Source organism: Myiozetetes cayanensis, unplaced genomic scaffold (assembly GCF_022539395.1).
Source record: "Myiozetetes cayanensis isolate MyiCay16 unplaced genomic scaffold, myiCay2020 scf1, whole genome shotgun sequence".
Lineage (NCBI taxonomy): Eukaryota > Metazoa > Chordata > Aves > Passeriformes > Tyrannidae > Myiozetetes > Myiozetetes cayanensis.
The window spans coordinates 116,828,609-116,850,322 of NW_026086604.1; the positions used below are offsets into that span (position 1 = coordinate 116,828,609).

The 21,714-nt window shown below is 40.4% G+C and overlaps 1 protein-coding gene across 5 annotated transcripts in view; it reads right to left on the minus strand.

The window, feature by feature from the left end:
- The window catches only part of CREB5 (cAMP responsive element binding protein 5), a 257,223-nt gene extending 247,528 nt beyond the window's left edge, over nt 1-9,695 (minus strand). For 2 of the 5 annotated variants that reach the window (XR_007627942.1, XM_050308256.1), the window contains exon 1: nt 8,539-8,619. Coding sequence is in view for 1 of the 5 variants with exons in the window: in XM_050308256.1 (XP_050164213.1) it covers nt 8,539-8,541 (3 nt within the window). In the remaining 4 variants the exon portion in view is untranslated. The other 3 variants (XM_050308266.1, XM_050308284.1, XM_050308274.1) reach the window with 3 other exon arrangements.
- Nucleotides 9,696-21,714: the final 12,019 nt, after the last annotated feature.

Below are 21,714 nucleotides of genomic sequence, written 5' to 3' on the forward strand. Positions count from 1 at the left end.
CCTTATAGAATTAGATCCAGTCCCCTTCCCCTCCTCCTAAGAATGTATTGTTTCCCACTAGCCATCTGAATTTTATTTTGCTTTGACCAGAGATGAAATTAATGTGGATGTTTTGGTGCTGACAACCTCCTTGTCAAATTATATAGTGACTTCTCATGCTAAAACTTGTTTGTTTTCACACCATCATCACTGATGATCTCAGCACAGCAGCACTCTGAGAATAATGGTTTAGTCAAACGCAAAGCCAGCAGAAGGAACATAAAACAATGTGTGCTTATATAGGGCCTACATAAATAGTGCTTTTTAAAAATGTTTGGCAATGAAATAATAGTTGTGGGTTTGTTTCTTTTTTTTTTTAAGTTAACCTCTCGGTTGTTGAGGGTCCAGAGAACCTTTGCACACCAGCGTTGTTATAAGGCTTACAAATATTTGTTCTATCCTCTCATAAAAGATTATATACAGAAGTTGCCCATTGTGTGCCATTAGTAAACAACCATGGGCCATACTCTCACTTCACACAGTTTCAGAGAAGTCAATGGATTTATACCAATTTCAAAAGTAACAGACCTGACCCACATATCCTGGGCCAAATGAAGAAAACTGGAAGCAAGTGTATATGATTAGGGCTGAGGAAAGTGAGGTTTGTATACTGGACACTGTCTATTTATCACTCTTTACAGAGTTTTTCTTTATCCAAAATTCCCTGTTGATTGCTATGAAAAAAAAAAAAATCAGAGTAGCTCAGGCAGTGATGATATTCTTCTGCATTTCTGAAAGACTTTGTTCTCGCTCTCGGGTCAGCTTGGGAACTGTGCAAGATGCTGGAATGTCCTGAGTCTTACTTTCCAGTGTTGCAAACAAGTACTCCAATTTATTAAAACTTCCAAGCTACACTGCCTCCCCACTTCTTTCCCCCTCTATTTTTTCTTCCAAAACTGAAAAGAAAACCCAAAAACTCCACAATAATAAGGTCATAACTGAAGTCTGAGGTGTTACTTCCAATACACAGCTGCATCGTTAAGAGTGAAAATGCACATCATATTTAGGAGCAGAATTATATCCTGCCATGTTTAACTGAAAATCTTGGTGGGCTTTTCATTTATGTTATGCAAGCCTGAGGCCAGAGTGGAGACTGTCACAGCCAAAGAGACACAGACAGATAGATGATGGAGAGTGCAGACTGCGCACCCACACATAAAGCGCGTGAGAGGAAGGAGAGTGCACGGAAGGAATATTAATTGAGCAGAAAATAAGTATTCTCAATATCCCCCTTCCCCCTTAAAAAGTAGCCACAAGATGAGGAGAGCTACAAACATGTTCATCTTGGGGAAACAGCCGTCCTTAACGTGACATGTAAGGCTATTACTTTAATAATGGGATTTGCACAGCACACAACTGATAGGCTACGTTCAGAATAGACCCTGTGAATCTAATTTTCTTCTCAATGAGTGTTACTGCAGTTGGTAACTCCACAGATTTCAATAGAGTTGCTCCAGATTTGTATTGGGGTGAGTGGAGAACTAGGCTCTACTGCGATATTTTTTAAATCCACAAGAATGTAATTCTCCTTACCCAGTCATAAAACCCATGGCTCTTTTGATCCTTTCTACTTTCATAGAAAATTATTTAGAGAAACTTGTCTTTTAAACATTGTCATCAAAATAGTTAAATTACTGCTTTCTCTCACCTTTTGTGATAAACCATCAATTACTTGAATTTAACCTATTTTCAAGCTTGAGTCCATGAGCTGTTTTATTAGCATGGAAGAATGAAAGAACAGTAATGGGAATTGTAGAAAGTGATTTAAGATTTACATAATTCATTTTTTTCTCCCACTATCTTTTTTAAATACTTTTCCATTGCACATCCAGTAAAAGAAACTTATACTGGTTGTATTTAATAACAGGTATAAAACAACATTTAACTGTTACACAGACACACTTACAGACGTAGAAGTAAGGAAAGAAGGAAAATTCCTTAACTTGTTTTTAACTACAGAATCCCTTCTTTTCCATCCTTTTGTGCACTCTCTAGAAAATAATCAGGCTCTACAGATGCTCATCCCGATCTCTTCAACCTTCGAAAAAATACACAAATGCCCCTTCTACCCCCAACCATGGCCAGCAAAAGGAGTTGGTTTTTTGGTTTTTTTTATATTACCAAAAAAGAAATTGATGCAGTGGCTGAAATTGTCACAAACCCTTAATCAACATTTCTTCTACTTTAAGTATTCATTCAGTAATTCAGTTAAACAATAGGTAGTAAAAGATATTCCTGACCAAAGCAATTGGTAATCTTTTTTCTACTCAATTGCTCCACTTCTAGCTTCTTCAGGTTGCATTTTGCAATCATCCCAAGAGAAGTTTCCTATACGTGAGGTCCTGGCAAGCTCAGATTTCTAATACAGACAGTGCCATTTCTGGACAAGCACAATTCCAGGCTCTTTGCCATCAGGTCACCTTTGGAGTTCCTGCTGGGTGCCTAAAAATATTTAGTGACAAACTCATTCACTGACCTGACCAGAACCAAAAGCAAGCCCAGATTTAACCAGCTGCCTAAAATTAATTCAGAGTAGCACCTGTGGAGGTATGATTTACTATTACAGAATTATAAAATCGTTTAGGTTAGAAAAGTCCCGTAAGATCATCAAGTTCAGCCATTAAACCCAGCACTGCCAAATCCACTACGAAACCATGTCCCCAACTGCCACATCTACACATCTTGTAATTACCTCCAGGGATGGTGACTCAACCATTTTCCTGGGCAGCCTGTTCCAGTGCTTGACAACCCTTTCAATGAAGAAATTTTTCCTAATACCCGATCTAAACCCCTCCTGGCACAACTTGAAGCCATTTGCAATTTGAAGCTCCTTACCTAGCAACGGACTATTGCTGATGAATAAAAGTTTTTTAAAAAGTTAAGTGAGAGGCATATTTGGACTGTGAATGACGGTAAACTAGTTCACCCATGACAGAACTACTGGGATTTGGTTTGCAGCATCAATGCATGACCAAGTGACCTACTAATATCATCATCCATATCTTTGAGTATTTACTTGGGCAGAATATTACTCTGCAGGTAGTATTTTCAGCACTTCAGAACTGAAAGATTTAAAGGAAAGAAAGAGAGAGAGTACAATACAGTAAAATCTCAATTTAGTGTTTACTGTTGTAGCCACTCCATAAAATGCATCCTGAACCCAATCTCAGATTCCATTTACTGTGCTACGGAGCCCCCTGAGTTGAGCATCACATATTATTTAGCATTCTTTTCATTTGGCCAGGAAGAAAAAAAAAAAAATCAGATGTTAAATCTAGGAGCCACTGGCCCAGGTTAATTTCGCAGAGAAGCCAAATTAACTTCTGAGTACTTGCAAACAGATCAGAAAAGGGTGGTGATGAACAACACTGCCTTATGTGCAATAGAAGAGTAACTGAAAGCACAAGTTCATGAAGTAAATAGGCAAAAAGGCAGCTTCCTCTAAATGAGAAAAGATCAGCCTAATTAAATACATTTCTCTGTATTAAAGTTAGGCAGTGCATTTAAGGATGTTTAAACTCACTACATCCCTGGATAAAATACCTTAAAACACACAAACATACTGAGATTGTGACCAGGCACTTCAGCTGCATCAAAATGTTTATTGAGTTTATTGAGTGGTAGCACCCAAAGACAAGGAAAGAAGTTGAGATGAGAGCAAAGCAAGCTGTTTGAGAAAACACTGCAAAGGTTAAAAAGGAAATAGAAGTTATTTGTAGAGTTTATGTGGGGTGGAAAGCTGCAGGTGAGATCAAACCATGTCTAGCTCCTGAGCTAACAGAGGTCTCAGTACCCCAGTAAGAGCAATGAAAACATTCAGAGCCAAAGAAAAGCAGAATCAGCTGGCAAAGGTAATAGAGGCTTTGTAGTATTTTTTCCCCAATTAATTTCAAATCTCATTCCTTATGGCTTCTTCTAAAGACGTTGCTGTTTTTATCACCCATTAAGTGGAGCTCTGGGGCCAAGAGGGGCTGCACCCCACACCTTCAAATCACCTTATGTGGCAGGGTGGCATGACAGTGACATGAGCTGGCTCAAAGGATGAGATTATTAAAATGGCAAACCTAGACAAACACTACTGATGACAGTGTATCAAGTTGTGTGTGGGACTGACTTCTTGAACAAACTCTCAAAAAAATATAAGATGGAAACAAGAACCAAAAGCAAAACATCTTTTAAGCTAAGGAAATTGTTGTAAGCTTTCAATGTTTTTCTTCAAAAATCCTACAGCCTTCAGCAAAATCCTTGGAAAATCTCTTCATGTTTATAAAATAGCAGTTGATACCAAAATCTAGAAACTTACAAACCAGTGCAATCAACCCTTTCCAAACTCTCTAAGGGCAAATAACAGCTGCATTTCCTATGTGATGGCTAGTAAAAAAAATGCTGACCCTTGGTAATTTTACAGAGTAAAATAATATCTTAGTGAAAAATAGTAGAGGAACTATTATTTTAAAGTTTCAGGATTGCCCCTTCAACATGAGCCTTAATAAGAGCAGAACAATCAGTACACAAACCAATACAACAGTTCCTCGGATGTAAAAAGACACAACCGCTTATCTGCTTCAACAACTCCTTTTATCACATCACCAAAACAATTATTTTTTGTTTGTCATATTGTGCTTGTTATGTACACCTGAGACAACTTAAATAATTTATTTGTTTATATGTGTAACCAAAACAAGAAGTATTTCCATAACAGGATTTTGGTTTTACATGTCAAGTCTACAAAACCTATTTTCTGTACTTACTGCTATGATGTCGCTACAGTTAGAATACAGCACGATAAGATATTGTCTGAGATAACTGTTTTGTCTGTGTCAGAGAATACTACACCTTAAGAATTTTAAATGAGCATAGTAATATGAGTTTTGGCAAGAGGAAAAAATGTTTTCATAGTTCTTATTCCAAACTGTTGCTTTAAATTTATAATGAACTCTGATAATTTCTCAAGGCAGAGAAACGCAAAAGCCTTAAAAATCCTTTTTCAGGGCTAGAGGCCTAAAAGATCTGGAGCATAATATATTGCAGAGCAAAATATATCACATACCTAGAAATAAGGGGTGTTTCTTTTTTTCAGAGGTTAAATAGCATGCAGCATGGAGAGAGGGCAAATCAACAGAAATCGTTCTGAGATATTGCAGAGTGACCTGCCAAGCTGTCTGATCGGCCCTGGAGTCAGTATTTACGACTGACAGAATCTCAAAGCATTTTAAATATTTCCACCAAGACTCCTATGTATTCGTATCAATGAGAGTTAATACATGAATTAAGAATAAGCCAAATAGGCTAGCTTAATTATATAGGCCTACAATTAATTTGGTTAGTATGAGATAACCAAAACCAAATCAAAGAAAAAGAATCACCTGGACCTATGAAGCAGAATTGAAATACCTGTTGGTTTATACATCTATCTGTGTTTCCAGCAACTGCGTCTGATGAGTAGAGTATTCCTGTAATGAGTTACAAGAAAAATCAGTGTCTGTGGGCCTTGAGAAAAAAATATCAGTTTGTTCCAATAATAAATCATATGGTCCTTAAGAATAATTTTTAAAAAGTGTTTTAAGTAGAAATAGTTTTGCTCTTCTTTTATTGCAAAATCTTGTTCAGAAATAGTTTTCTCATCATAAAGAGTCCATAAGAAAGATAGTCACTGAAATTATAATTAAGCTCAAAAGACGGCTAATAATACATTAACATAGGTACAAGTCCTCAAAGCAACAGGTTCATAGGAAAGCCAGAAAGTTAATTAACAGCAGAAATTAGAAATACAGGATAACAAAAGAGTAAAGTCCTTGATTAAATAAATTGTTTTAAAAGCAACAACAACCTTGCAAGAGCTCTTCCAATGTTTAAGATCCTCACGCCTTGATTAGGGGCACACACACAGGTTTTTAAAGGGAGTCACAAGCAGACAACTTAATAACCCAGTTTCAAATCATCCTGCAAGACTTACTGAGCTCAGGGAGATTCTGCCCACACAGAGCTGAAAGATTTAGTATGTAAAAGGTACCTTCTGAAGGTACTGGGAGATTGCCTCTCTTATCGACTCCAGAGTGAACTCTAGGTCTCACTGTAACAATCTTTTACAGAAGATTCCTCGGCAGTGCACAGGGTAAGTGTGAATGATTGCAGCACATTTTAGATTCTCAAAGTGAGGATGTGAAGATCAAATTAAAAAAGCACCTATTACTCTTTATCTGTGTAATTTTTTGCTAAATGGTGATATAAATAAAATGACATATACAATCTCACTTCTACCTTTTCTTTAAATAAGACATGGTTACTTTCCCTTTACATTCACCGTGCTAAATTAGTGGAGTTAGAGTTTGATAAATTGAAGCTGAACTATAAATGGGTGTTTTGGTGAGGGGAAAAGGTTTCTGCTTGTTCTAAATGTGTACACTTTTAAAAATATTGCAATTTTAAACCCTGGAAAAGTGTCATCCAATACTCAAGACTGGCAACAGCACTTATTGCCTTTTTTATATGCTATTACAAAACTTCTTGATTTTAGGCACTAGCCTCACTATTCCTAAGAGTCTCCAATTAAAGATGTAACAATAAGAGATGACACCAGTTTCTTTTTATGCCATAAGTTCATTATTTCTATTTCCTGTTTCACTCAAATGTTTCATTTAAAGTTTTGAAACTTTGATGATCTCCACAAATGAAACCAAAAATAAACCCCATGTAAACTAACGTGACAGAGGAAACATCCCCAAGTCTATCGACAGCAGTAGATACCAGTTCTTCACAATCCATGCATGATAAAGTGTAATGAGAAATCCCTGGTTAGTTATCATAAAAACAGGCTCCTTACCAAAATCTGTAGAGTACAGTCAAATCCAAGTTCTTTCATTCAACCACCACACCAATTGTTCTTTCTTTTTAGTGACTTGTTTAAAAAAAAAACAAACCTCACTTTGCCAGAGATAGGTGGGGGAAAAACTCCCGAGAGCTTTTAGGCTTCGTTAATTAATGCTATCAGAGCTGTACTTCATCTAAGCAGTAAAAAACTCAGTCAAGAGTTACGTCCCAAGTTGTAGCTATTTGCCCTTCTCTCATTCTCTTCTTTCTCCCACCATTTCTTTCAGTAAATGAGACTAATTTTTCCAATAGCCTTTAACTCCCTAGGTTAACTGACATGGAAAATGTGACTACAAACTCACAGCACTTTCTAGCCTCCAACCCAGCACAGAATCAACTTTGCTGTAAGTGTTGAAGGACACCTAGCAAGCTGCTGCTTGCTAAGTTCATAACCCAGGAGTATATATTCACAGAGATCAGGACTGCGCCATCTAGTCAGCTGCCAGCAGGCTTTGCTCTGCCTGTTGGGAGCAGATGCCTCAGGGATGCAGGGCTTTAGCACTTGGGAATGTTCAGTTTCTTACTGGTTCAGTTGTGGTGGGGTTTTTTTTTAATAAAATATCGCTACTGAGATAATCCACATCTAGTGGATATGGGAAAATTTAGGCTATAATAGCGCAGCGAACTTCTACATCTATCTTTGATTTACAAGATAAAAGCAACTTTTAAATTAAAGAGCCTTTCTGCTAATAGAGCTTATTATGCCAGAGACAGGAATGATTTTCCTAGAAAGTTGTCCCTGTGTGCATGCCTATTATCTTTGCTTTCCCCCTTCCACTAATGAGCATTTATCTAAAGAGCCTGTTAATCCTCTGATGTGTGCTTCTGGTCAGAGGTAACAGTTTGAATAAAACCACTAATCACTTATCACTAATCACTGATCATTAATCACGCTTTTCCCTAGTGCTTTGCGACCTGTACAGCTCCCTTTAAGATTAAGGAGTCACAAATAAGGATTTTAGCCATTTTTATAAAGAATTTCAAGCTTTTGGTAACAACAATCTCATTCACTACATGAAAGTTACAAAATACTGAGCAAGGATTTTCACCACTGTACACTTTTATCTTTAAAATAAACCATACATTTATAGAAGTATAACTCCTTCAGCAAAATCCCCACAAATTATGCTATGTTTTTGCATTCAGCTCTCACTTTCCAACTATCAATTTTCTTTTAGTCCAGTTTCTAGATTATTTCTGCATGACAGTATCTTACAAGAAAGTTTTCCTACACCACTGTTACTTGACACACTGCTGCTTGTCCAAACGGCCAGACAGGGAAAGTCTGGTGCACACTGGCGGGTGAGTATCCCTCTGAAAACTACACAGTCTCAAGGAAAGCCCAAAAGAGATGCTTCACAGTACTTATTTTGCTTCTGTTCTAGTTTTAATTTCATCTGGCTAAGCACTGTTTCTTATTGACAATATATGGAAATCTTCTAATCTTGCTGCTTAAGTCACTTCCCACATCGTTCTGGATTAAAAAAAAAAAAACAAACAAACAAAAAAACCCACCAAACAACATATGGACATTTCATTTTCCTTTATTCCTAACCCCATCTCTGAAACAACCTCTCTCTTTCCGATTCTAGAGTTAATATTGAGCCCTGGAGATGAAGGATCACTCACCATGCTTGGACATAAATAATAGAAGAGGCAGAGTTTAGCAAGTATTCCCTTTACACTCCTTCAGCTCTTATCGTCCTGAAAACTTCGCTGGGGGGAGAGAGACCCCTGTAAGAGAGGACAGGGGCACGGGGACGCGGAGCTGGGGAGGGGGATGATGAGCGGAGCAGAGGGGCTGAGAAGGGTGAGCGGGACTGTAGAGAGGGGACCTTGTCAACACTCCTCCCCCGCTCCGCACCCGACGGCATCAGAAAAGGAGCATCAGCCCCGCACCGGCCCGCAGCATGACGTAAGGGCCGGCAGCAGCCCGGCACCCGGGATGTCTCACGGGGAAAGCGACCGCGCACCTCCCCGCGTACCGCTCCGCGGCCACCGCTGGCGGGTCCCGGCACTCTGGGGAGCCTGGGCGCCGCCACGAAACTTGTCTAGAAGTTTGGGGTCTGCGGGGAAAGGGGACGGCGGGGCAGCGCGCGCCGAGCTGTCACCGCCGGGTGCCGCCGGGACACGCGGGGGCTGGAGCCGTCCAGAGCCGTCCGTCCCACCGCTGGCGCGGGGGCTCCGCGGCTCCTCCAGCGGGAGCTGCCACCCGTCCGCTCCCCTCGGGGCAGCACGCAGCGGGAGCTGCCTGCGCCCCGCGGCAGCTGCCGCATCCCACCCCAGCCCATCCCGGGAAGCAGCACGCAGACTTCCCAAACTCCCCGAAGTGCGGGAGTCCTGCTACTCCGCGGCTCGGCGACCCTGCGCTCCTGTCCCCCGCCGCCCTGCCTTGCCCTGCCCGGCCCTCCGCGGGACTCGGGGGTCGCTCACGCCCCCTCTCCCCGAGCACGGCGGAGACGGGGGGCGGCGGGATCCCCGCTGCCGGCAGCGAAGCGGAGGGGACTGGCGCTGCCGCCTCCGAAGCAGATGCGGTGGCGGAGGGAAGAGCCCCTGCAGCCGCAGGCTGCCCCTTCCCCAGCCGCGCACCCCGGCGCTGCTGCTCCGCTCCGCTCCGCTCCGTGCGGGGTGCGCTGCGGGGTGCGCCGCGCGCCGCGCCGGGCGCCTTCCCGGGGTAGCCCTGTATTTTTAGGAACTTACCGCCCGGCGCGGCGGGGACGGGACCGGCAGCGCGGCCGGAGGAACCACGTTGGACTGAGGGACGGTTACAATACGTTCTATTTAGAGAAGCATTACATCACCCTCCGTGACGTCACGTGGGATTCCTGAACTTCTAAATCATTGCGGTCCGTGCCGGGCGGGGGCGAGGGGCGACCGGGAGCGCGGGGCGGGGGCGCGGCCTCGGGCGGTCCCGCCCCGCCTGGCGCTGGGCGGGGCGGGCGTGAGTCAGCCTGGAAACCGCGTCCCGCCCCCCCGGGCAGCAGCGGCTGCGGGGTCTGGCACCGATACCCGGGGAGGAAGGGGCGCAGCCGGGCCGGGCAGCGGGCAGCCAGGGGGAACCGGCTCCCGATCCGCGGCCGTGCCGAGCTCCGGCAGGCGCGGAGCCTCCGCCGAGAGGCAGACGCGGGAGAGGCCCGCCCTCAGCCGGGACTCGGCTCGTGCAGCCCTGAACTCTTTCGGCTTTTTTGTTTGGTTGGGTCTTTTATCTAGGAAATGTCTAATAAGTAGCGCAGTGTCCGGGAAGCAGGGAAAGCTCCGTACAAAGCTTCAGCCCTGCGGGGGTGCTCCGCTGTCCACCTGCTCAGGTGTGCCCGGTCCACTCGTGTCCGCCTGGCAGGGCTCGGTGCCGGGGCGGACCTATCTTAAACGATAGAATCAAGTGTTTCACTGCTTCTTCAACTCTTAAACATTCTGCCTGTAGTTGGCAGCGTGCCTGTGTCGTTGTCTGGGACGATTACCGGTGACAAAGTTATTATTCCACCCTGTAACTTCTTCAGTGCCTCCTTTTCTGGATTTTCTTGTTTTAAGAATGCTCCCTTACTTTCAGCCTAATGCTCCTCAGCAGTGCCTCTAGCACCTGGGTCTGGAGGCTCCTTTGGCACCTGACTGTCCACACTGCAATTATGCAGGAGGTGTTCGTATCAAAGATACACGTGATAACTAACTGTATTTAGCAGCCGATTCACGCCAGGAGGTATGACTTAATTCTGATGCAGTGTTTTAGCACCTAAGCCTGGGATATCTCACGAGGAAACCTCAGTGTTCCAAGGGTCTTAGAATCCTCAACATGTGGCTTGATTTGGTGTTTTCAGATACCCTCCATTAACAGAGGAGAGAGTAATTGAGCATGTACTGCCAAAATCAGGAACTACTTTACAAATTGCAATAATACGGCACTTTATTCTCAATAATACCATTCTTTTGCAGGCTTATATTAGGCAGTCTAATAGTCATCCTCAGCTCTTAACAATTCATTGGCACTTTATGCAGGATTTAAGCAGAGAGAAGCGGATCCTATCAGTGACTGATGATAGGTTTTGAACTCATTTAACTACTTAAGATAAAGCTCAATGCTGCTGTCACTGTAAACCTTCGTTTTGTCAGGTATTATCCCTGGAAACTGCATACTGAGTGCAAAGTGCCTTACCTCTAAACGTCTTGAAATTATAAACTACACAGATGACTAAATTAATAATTGCAGTTACTTCTGTCTCGTTGAAAAGGTTTTAGCATACACAAACACAGCAGTTTTTAAGGCCATGACAAAAAGGTTTAAATGGGGGAAGCAGCTCTGCATCTCTCATTGAGATTTTCTGATACAATTTATGTTCTCACACTTCTCACAGAGACGCAGCTTGGACTGTGGCCGATTGATGGGTTTTCTAGGGTCACAGCAGGGTTTTTTCTCCAGGTTTCTCAATGAGACCAAACTGTAAGTGGCAATGGAAAATTCAGATGCTAGTCAAGGATAACAGGGCCCAAATCGCCCATCCACCTGTGTAGTAAGACTCAGTTATGTCAAATTTGACACAGACAGAAGGAAACAAAATGCTAAGTGAAGTATTTGCCACAGTTTTTCCACTTAGTGGTGATGCTTTCATATAAATGATATTGTAGACCCTGTGTGACACAGAATATAGTGAGGAAACAAGTGGACCCACTTTGGGTGTTCACTGTAGGTTAATACATTTTGTTTACAGCTCCTGAACTGAACATTCTGTACACCCTTCTACCCTGTCCAGGGTGTCATGCAAAAAAGAAAAAAAGAATTCTAAAAGCAGGATGAACAGAACTGCCACTTTATTCAGATCAGTTACTTTACTTGCCACATACACATCTGGACAAGTCTCTATCACTTAAAGAGGCTGATTGAGGCAGCAGTTTGTCTGTGTCTGCCCCTGGGAGGGTGGTGACAAATGCTTTGATAGGTGGTTACCTTGGTTTTCATTGACAGCAAAGCAAAGAGATTCTGGATTCCTGAAATGAGTCTCAGGTCCCGAGGAGAGACTCTTGATTCTTGAAATGAGGTGTAGTCCTGGGGTTAGAATGAGTATAGAATAGCGTTAATGGTTCCTCTGAGGTTGAAATCTGCTGAATTGTGTGTCACACATCATTGCTTTCCTCCATGCCCAACTTCTGCTTCACTCGCCACCCTCAGATCCTGTTGCTTTCCCCCCTCTTCCAGCTCTTTACTTCTCTATTTCCATTTTTCTCTTGCCTTTTACCAACCTTCTTTCTGTCCTAAGGCAACCACTCTGATCTCTGAATGGGGATGTGAAAAGGAGCAATGAGATGCAGCTTTGTTTTGTTCTACGCTCATTTCAATGCCTGATGGTTGAGCAGTTCACAGAGAAGAAAATGTGTCCGTGCCTCCAGCCTGAGGACACTGAGCAGAGACATTGAGAAAACATAATTTCCAAGTTCTTTCTTGATTTAAACTGTGGGTTGATGATAGGACAAGAGAAGCTCCTCTGCCTGCAAAGGTGTTGCTTTCAGGTTAAGCTGATGCCTGCTTGTGTGCTGTCACTGTGAAGAACAACTCTTTAATATGAACTCCTATGAAGGTGGTTTGAATTAGCATATTCTACTTGGAAGATGAGGAATGTATGCAGAGTCAGTTACCACAGCTCAGCTGACAAGCCATAACTTGAGAACATGCTCTATCTGGGGGACAAATTCGAACAAATCTTACAGGCTAATCAAAGGCACCTCCTCGAACAGCAAAATGATCATTCTGCAGCACTTCAGGTTCCTGCTGCAAAAGTGCTATATGGTCCCAACAGAAACAAACAAACACCAAGTCCTGAGTTATGGGTTAATGTCAGGCAAGGAAACTTCCTTTTCCTGGAATATTGCTTCTGGAATGATTGAATTTTGGAAGCAGCTTTCCAAAATAATCCTGCCTAGGGCAGGCACCTGGCATGGAAAACACCATCCTGAGTGGTTCAAAACTTGGCAATGTTTTTAGGCAATTGAAGAAAGTTATAATGAAGAGTACTGAGCAATCAACTACGTGAGGCACTACCTGTTTTTTCATAAACTAATTGAAAGGTAGAAAGTCATATGATGCTTTTCTATTTTTATACTTAAACTTTTATAAAGCTGCTTTCTTCTGATGGCAAAATCCCTACTTAAATACTATTCTCTATTATATATTCTAAAAAAAAGTTTACCAGATATTTCTTTGTCAGTTTTATTCTGTAAGTATAAAACCTCAAAAGAAGAACGTACTCTTCACAGCAGTAGCTTAATTGGTATGAAAACTACTCAGACATTTGAAGTGAAATGAGTTAGAATGACATTTTGTTTGACTGATAGTAAATGACAGTAGTGCTGTTTCAGCAAACACCTAAAATCTTTGTCATATCATTAAAATGATTGGGAAGTAAAGATATTAAAATAATTATAGGAGTTTTGTATGTCAAATATCAGTCTCAGCAAGCCACTATTGCTGTCACATAAAATTAATATTTACTGCTGGTATAGCTGAATATTTTACATACCCATTCTTCCTCTAACATCATTACCACATGTTTAACTAAGCTGCTGCCAATGTTGAGTGTTACTCTCAGCTTTGGCACTTGCAATTATCTCGTTACAAGTACTTTTCAGCAATATCTTTTAGTCTAATCGAACAGTAATTTATTCACCTCCTTACATGCTACTAAAACTTCAGATCTCCCCATTTATCATGTGAAACTACCCACAAAAAAAGTAAAAAAAAAAAGTAATTTAGCACTCTTTTCTCTTCAGCAAAGATCTATACTAGTCACACAGAAGTGAAACCTTAGAAATAAAATGCAAAGGAGAAAAATTGATTTCTAGATCTTAACATACACTTTAATCCATGGTGATAGTAAAATGCATTTTAAAAGTGGGTACAAATTTTACTATTTAATGTATAATAATCCTAGTGATGTCCTGAACCAATGTAATTCTCATGTTTTTATGAAATGCTCAATTTCCTAATTATTACATCTTTGTTCAGATCTCTCCTTATTTCAGTAACAGAATGAGATATGTGCAAATGAATGAGATATGAGCAAAGGGAACCAAGTATTCTCCATGGTTTCAGGAGTTCACTAGGAAGTACCAGATTAGTCTCAAAGCTGAGACAGAAACTGGAGAATAAGTAGAGTTAACCAGAAGCTAAATAGTATTAAACATTAAAAAAACCCTTCTATTGGCTGAAATGTAAGCGCTAAGCCATGTTCCTGTTCAACTGTATCATTTCTCAAATGGGCTGGAGAGGAAAGGAAGTGTGATCCATCACAGGGATATGAAAGAGTCCTGTGGGATACCAAGCAAGTCATATCTGCATTTCTTTGCTCTATGTACATCTCCTCACCCACTCATCTGATGATGACATTTGTGTCTTAAGCAGGTGACGTAAAGGGAGCCAGGTCTCAGTAAGAGCTTTTTTTGCAAAATAAGAAAAGTGTTTTGCAAGAGGAGGCTTCTACAACCATCTATGGTACGGATTTACATGGGAACATATTTAGTCCCACAACAGTACTAATTGCCACAGTTCTGTGCTTTCTGGAAATAAAGATGTCTAGCTGTACCTCCTGGTTTTTACAATAGCAAACTGAAATCTTAGTTCTCTCCTCTTTCTGAATGATGTCCTAAACTCTGGCACTCCTGCAGATTATGTGTGCACTGAAAATGGATCTAATAGGGGATTCATGTTTTCTTTGACTGAGTTTATCTGCAAAGGCAAAGTGACTTGAAGCTGGATGAGCCAAGCAGGAGCCCTCTGTGTTTCACCTCATCTGTGCTGCAGAAGCCACAGCCCAGAAACACTGCCATTTTTTCCATTTCCTGGAAGGCCGCCTGTGAAGTATCAAATCACTTAACACCAAACTCCCCTGTCTGAGCAAAACTGCTGAGTGTCTGTAGGACAAAACCAGTGTGTACTACTGAGAAGCAACAGAGTTAGCTGGTAGAAGCAGGCTCACTCTAGACCTGCAGGCTTTTAACCAATATTTAAGATGTGTTGATTTGCTATATTTAACTGAGCTTTAAGCAACACTTGAAATGACGACTTTTCAATCTTAAGTTACCCAAAATCAGTTTTATACCATATTTCTCCCTACTCTTAGTAAACTTCAGAGAAGCCATGGGTTGTGTGTGAGCCATATGAAAAGAATTGTGAGGATAATGAAGAAGCACAGCCCTTCCCATAGATAAGACCCAGATGGAACCTAATTCATGCAGAAACAAATGTGCTGGCCTCCCTAATTTGGTGAGAACAACCAGAATGCACCCAAGGCCCAGAACTACAAGGCAGAGGGTTATCTCTCCTCTTTTTTCATCATTTCTCTTGCTCTGTTCATGAGTGATCCCTGCTCAGGAAGCACACTGTGCTTGACCAACCTCCTCTCCTTCAGATCTCAGGGTAAGTTTGTTCTTGATGCCTGTGTGAAGCACACGTTCTCTCAGCTCTGCTACACAACACCATTTAACTCTTCACTCTTGTGAACAAGCAGGTACCCAGTGGTTCTCCAAGCAGGTTCTAAGCCCTGATACCTGAATGATCTCTGCCTCATATCTGAGTGCCATGTGTTCTGTTCCAGAAGACTAAAAAGAGAGATTTTATGTTTCCTTCTACATTCACAACAATTCAAAGAATGGTTTGTTTCCTCCATATTCAGACACCATTATTTCATGAATTTTTTGGCTGAGGTAACAAAATTATTCACATTATTTTTCCTCCATAGAAATCCTGTGAGACTTCTTTTGTATTCATCTTATCATCTTTAGTGTTATGTTTTTTGGAATTCTTCTAGTTATTATTTCATTGTTTAATGCATGAGATGGAAGACTGACTTGATAAACAATAACTGAGTAGTATAACTCCAGTTAGACACATGTGGAGGTTTATATAGATTTTTGGTCTCTGACTGTGCTTTGTGATCTGGTTTTAGTTGATGAGTTGTTGTTTTTTTACTCTTAGGAACAGAGTGAAGTAAGAATAAAAAGGTGAAAGATATGGCATCTTTTTATTTTTCTGAGAATTTAACTTAGAAACTATATTTAAGCAGGTAGAAAAAATACAAATTCTTCCATAAATTCTAATTTGTCTCATTTGGTCACACCTCTGATTATGAATGACTGGAATTTATGGATAAAATGCATGGGGTCAGGTGACAAAAAGATCTTACAGATATTCTAAGTGCAATAATTTTTTTTTTTTTTAACACACGCTTTCTTACTGCTTCTCTTCTTGAGGATGTCATGAGTGTCAGAGATACAAAGGTTGTTCTTCTGTGCTGTAAAGATCGCTCATTCACACCTTCTTATGACTCACTTCATGGGTTTTGCTGCTCAAAACAGAAGGGAGAAAGTATTTTGCATGAGAATCTGCAGGTACTCCATAGTGTGGAGTGCCAGAGTCTCATTTTTTATCCCCCAGGTGACAGCGGCAGAGGGGTTGTATTGAAGCCTCTCCACAGTTTGTGGATTCATAACCCCTCTTAGAGCTCTCTGCAGAGTCTACTTAGATCGGCTTTGTGCAGAGAGAGTCAAATTTCTGCCTTATTTTCTAGCCGAAAAGTTGGGAAGGAGATGACAAGGAATAACTTCAGCAGTTCCCACGTAATTGCAAAGTTCATAATTGTGATATTACAGCAGGAGAAGTAAAGTGCTTGCTGCCATACAGGACTGCCAGCATTTCACATAGACATCAGTTAATTAAGTTAATAATGCGGTTTTAGTGTGATTTGGTTTAGACGCATGTAAAGAGCAGCTCTATTAGGAAAAATAAAAAGCCATAGCAACCCAATGGCTAAAAACGTGGTTTTTTCAATAAGAAAATTACTAAAAATCACATTCAGTAAAACAAAAATCAGTCGGCACTACTAAACTTCATGTGCCACTAAGAACTTACATAATATACTGCTGACATCATGACTATATAAATTACATGGTACTTTCACATGTGACTTAGGGATTATATTACTAGTGTATGCAAAAAAAAGTGAACTTCCAATTTTTTAATTTAGGATGAACCACAGCAGTATGTGTTATAAAATTAGATACACATACCAAAACAACGACAGCGGTTTGACTTTTTATTGCTTTTATCCCAACAGGTGCAAAAACATTTGTTTAATCAAAAGCATATAGACGCACAAAATCATTTCTAGAAAGGGTACAGCTTTGCTGTCATTCTTGTAACAGAGAATATGTCCTGGGTTTTATTTTAGCTGAAGTACAGAACCAGGTTTGTTTTGTTTTGCTGCTGTAAACCCACGGGTAAAATCCTGGCTTCGCTGAAGTCAATAGGAAAACTCCCATGGATTCAGTGGGGCCAACATTTCATCCCGTGTCTGTAATCAATTATTAAAATGTAGCAGGGTCCAACAAGTGACTACATTGTAAAAAAATTACAGCAAAATACTTGGAGTAGCTTGCAAATATTTTGGAGACTCGGGCATTAATGCCTCTCCTAGTTACTCCTAGAAAAACATTTACAAAACTCGTACTTGTATGTAGGTGAATTCCAGATTGGATTTTTGAAGCATATTCATTACTTGATATTAAAAAATACATCAGTTTCAACTTCATCTCTTTCTCAATGATTCGCCTGTTAATCATGCAAGGGTTTTTTTAACATTTTTTTCTTTGGTTGAAAAGGAGAAACATTTGAATATCTTCACTTTCAAAATTGAGACATTCATTAGTCTTAGATGATAATGCAAGAAAATAAGACAGATAAATATCCACAGGTAATTTATTTTACAGTCCAGTAAGTTTGTCTCCAAACTTCTGCATAGTAGTATGTAAAAGAAGAAATTACACATGAAAGTGACAGAAAATTGAGAAGTAAGACAAAAGACACTGCACATGCTATGAACCTGATTTCCTCTTCTCCTTCTTCGCCCCTCACGGATCAAGCAATACCCTCTATGCAACAGTTAGATTTGCAATGTAATATTCAAGACAAGCAAATTAAAAAAGGCTTCTAAAATACAAGGTACCTGAAATGCAGAGAAATCTCCAAGGAGAAGGTTTTCTTACAGGTGCACAAAGTCACAACTAAGACACTTATTCAGACATAGCTGAACTTTAGCTAATAGCAGCACTAGCCACCAAAATAGCGTGTTATGTAAATAAACAAGAAGTTACAATTCACACCTGATACAGAATGGGACAGTAAATTTACTCCTTCTTTTGAAAATTATGGGTTTCATTTGTAAGAGCAACAATAAAAGTAAATTTCCAGAATATTTATGTCAGCATAAAAGTCTCACAAGGCCCTATCAATAAATTACAAGGAAGCATGGGTGGATGGGGGGTCTATATGAGCAAATAACAGAGAAGCATAGAAATTAAATCTCATCCTTCTGGCTCAATGAAATCCCACCTTAAATTCAAGGGAATTTTTCCTTAATAATCACCATATGAACCAGGCACAGAGTACCCATTGTCCCCACTTGTATAGCTGGAGTGGACATATCCAAGCTTAAAGAATAATCAGAATGGAGAATAAAACAGCTTTTCATAGTCTCTACTGCTAGAAAAGAGGAATGTTCTTAAATATACAGGATGGATTACCAAGCTCCTTTAAGCAAACGGCACCAATAAAAATCATTCAGCTATAGCAAGGCTGACTAGAAACGCCTTTAGGAAATAAAGGTGCATCGTGGAAGAAGGGAGAACTTATTTTTCTGAAGCTGTACTTCTAAAAGGTTTCAAGTATTGTTTTAGTAGCAAAGATAAATAGGTAGTGTCGGGAAAGAAAAACGACACAACTCTTAGAAGAAGATCCGATGACACTCAGCAAAAGGTAGCATGAAAAAAACAGCACTATAAAGATCACAGGGTTAGAATGGAAATTAAGTGGCCAGACAGAAATGGAGCTGGTTCTCTTTAGCAAAAATACCTAGGAAAACACAGAAGTGTAACAGCTCATTCGTGTGCAGGAATGTAGAACAAAAGAATGTAATTGTGACCGATTGAGATGTCAATTTTTTTGTGGAAAGCCTAAGAGATGGCAAAAAGCCTGCTTGAAATTCAAGGGGGGAAAAAAAAGAGAGACTGAATGCTGAAATCCTAGACTCAGTGATTCTCACACAATTTTTATTATGAATTGCTGAGTCAGTGTTTACATCCCAGTTTTGCCCCATTGAGGAGGACATATAGGACACACAAGGTAAGATGATCAGAGACAGTGAAGAAGTGTTGTGAGTTATTAAAATATATGCACAGATAAATGCCGAGGGTCTTGATGCCTCAGGAATGAAATCACAGAGAGAAAGTTTGTCTAGGAGGCTGCTGCTGTTAAGTGTTTCTAGAATAGAATGAGAAATTTTGGAACGAGGAGCTAAGCATTTCCTGAGGAGTTTAATTTCTTTTGGACGCATTGGCATTGCAAGTGGAGCAGAAAATAGCCGGGCAAAGCATGAGATGTAGTATGTGGGGAGGTCTTCAGGGTATCTGAAAAGAAATAAACTGATCAGAGCTAACAGGGATATTATTAGATCCTTGGCTGTACAGAATTCATGTGTTTTCAAAGGCAGCAAATTCTAGCACCTATATTTTTGTTTACCATATATAGAGAAACACATGACAACTTTTCACTTTGTTAATGGGAATGTTTTTCGATGTATATAAGCACTGTTTTGTACTTTGCCAGAGTGTGTTTAGAAAGTAATGTGGCAATGAGACAAAATACTCTAAGTTGTTCAATTTGAGATAAGTTTTAAAGGCTTGTAAACTTAAGGAAAACATATTTAATTTTTTTATTCTAAAACGACTCTTAAAAACTACTCTCTCATAATGTAGACTTTTTTTTTTCCCCAAACATTTGTTAGTTTTTAAAAGTATCTGTAGAGTGTGCCTGCACAGACACAGCCTGTATGGGGTAATGCAAACCCTGAGCCAAGTCTACAGTCAGAGATACGAATACAACTGATTACACTGATGGAGTGAAGCCACTACTTTTCTCTTACCTGAGATAAGGCACACAGGATATAAATTGCTGTTCAAAAGGTAAGGGATAAATTAAAAACAAACAAACAAACATAAAAAAAACCAAAAAAAAACAAGGAAAAGAAAAGTTTAAAAATAAACATTTTATTTTAAAGATACAGCAGGAGTAAGAACTAAAGGTGAGGGTAAATTATAGTAGTCCCATTTTCTGTCCCCACAGTGGACCCAAAGGACACAGTGGGAGGGAGACACAGCACCTTTGTCAGTGCTGGGATCCACAGAGACAGCCGAGGCTGCACAGCTACACGTGGAGCTGCCTGTGGCCTAGGGAACCATGGCCAAATCAGCTTTCATCTTAAATCAATTATTAAAACCTCTTAATCCCCTTATCCTACAGAGTGCTAAAGACATATTTTCCAAAGACACCTAAAAATAGCCCCTCAGCACCATTCCTGCCTTTGAGGCTGGTGCTCCAACACCTCCAGGTCCCTCACCCTGCAGGGAGGCACCATCAAAGCCTGGTAGCTATAACAGAATTAAAATTTGGGAGTTGAAAGATTTTTGACCAAAAATTGCATTCATTTGTCTTTGGTGCCTTCCCATGTGATAAACATTAGCTAACGTGTGTCAAGAGAACAAGAGCCAGACTGAGTTTTTGTCACAAGGGTTGTGTTTAACCTTGACAGATCCTGTGATTTTAAGTTCTCTTTCTGCTGTTTCAGACTTGTGAGGCTCTGGATCAGAAACAGTGATCAAGTTTCTTTACCTTCTTTACTGAAAAAGCTCAAAAGTTTGTATGGACATCCCATCACAAAGCCAACAGGCGTTTCGTTGCCACGTAACCCCCACGATACACAGATTGTTGGGATCCCTTGCTACTGCCAAATCCAACGTTTTAAATCAAAGTTCTGTCTCTCATGAAAAGTGCAGTAAAATTTCTGGGGATTTGGATGGGGTTAAGATTTCACCCCTGAGTTTGACAATGGGAATATTCACTGACCCACCTCAACCACTGACTTCAAGCACACAAGCCTGCAACAACAGTCTGCTGACAGAGTGACAAAAGGCAGACTTCTCAGCCACGAAACATTAGCTTTATTGCAGGGTTCCAAGCAAAATGTAACTCTCCACTTCTGTATTATCTTTCCTGAATTAAACTCTTCAAAGACAGGAAACAAAACCTAGAAATTAGAAAATTTGTATCTCTAGTCTAGATATAAATGTTAAACAAAACCACCCTGAATATTCTGCCTGAAAGTGCAGAATAACATTGTGTCTGATTGTTATGTGGTGTTGGCTCTCTATGTATAAATTAGCACCCCTTTTAATTGTTAGCCTAGTTGCAACACCTTGTTGCTCCCATTTTCAGAAATTTCACTAACCAGCCTAGCTAAAAGAACTGCTGCTTTCAAACTGAAATGTTAATATTACTTACATCAGAACCTCCTACAGAAACCATAATAGATCCATTGATTTCAGCACAGTTACAATTATTACCCCTGATTAATGTATTGAAATCACAAAATAATTTTCAGTAGATAACTTTCTAAAGTAGATCTTACAGACTTGCCTTCACCTAGGACAGAGAATGCTGGCAAAAAGCTTAAGAATGTAAAATTCTTATTTTTCCTTTTATGAATAAAATCTGCTGTGCTTTCAGCACACACTCCATCTCAGTGTTGTTTCACAAACACAGGGTATTTTAAAAGGTGATCCGTCCCCAGCTTCTCCAAGGTACATGCTTCTCTGCAAGCTATATGATTTATCACCAGGTTATTTTGGAATGCATTTAATAGGTGCATCTTACCATTTTCAAGATACAGGTTAAGACTCAAGTTCTGTTTCATCTCCAGTGGTAACAAGTTCTGT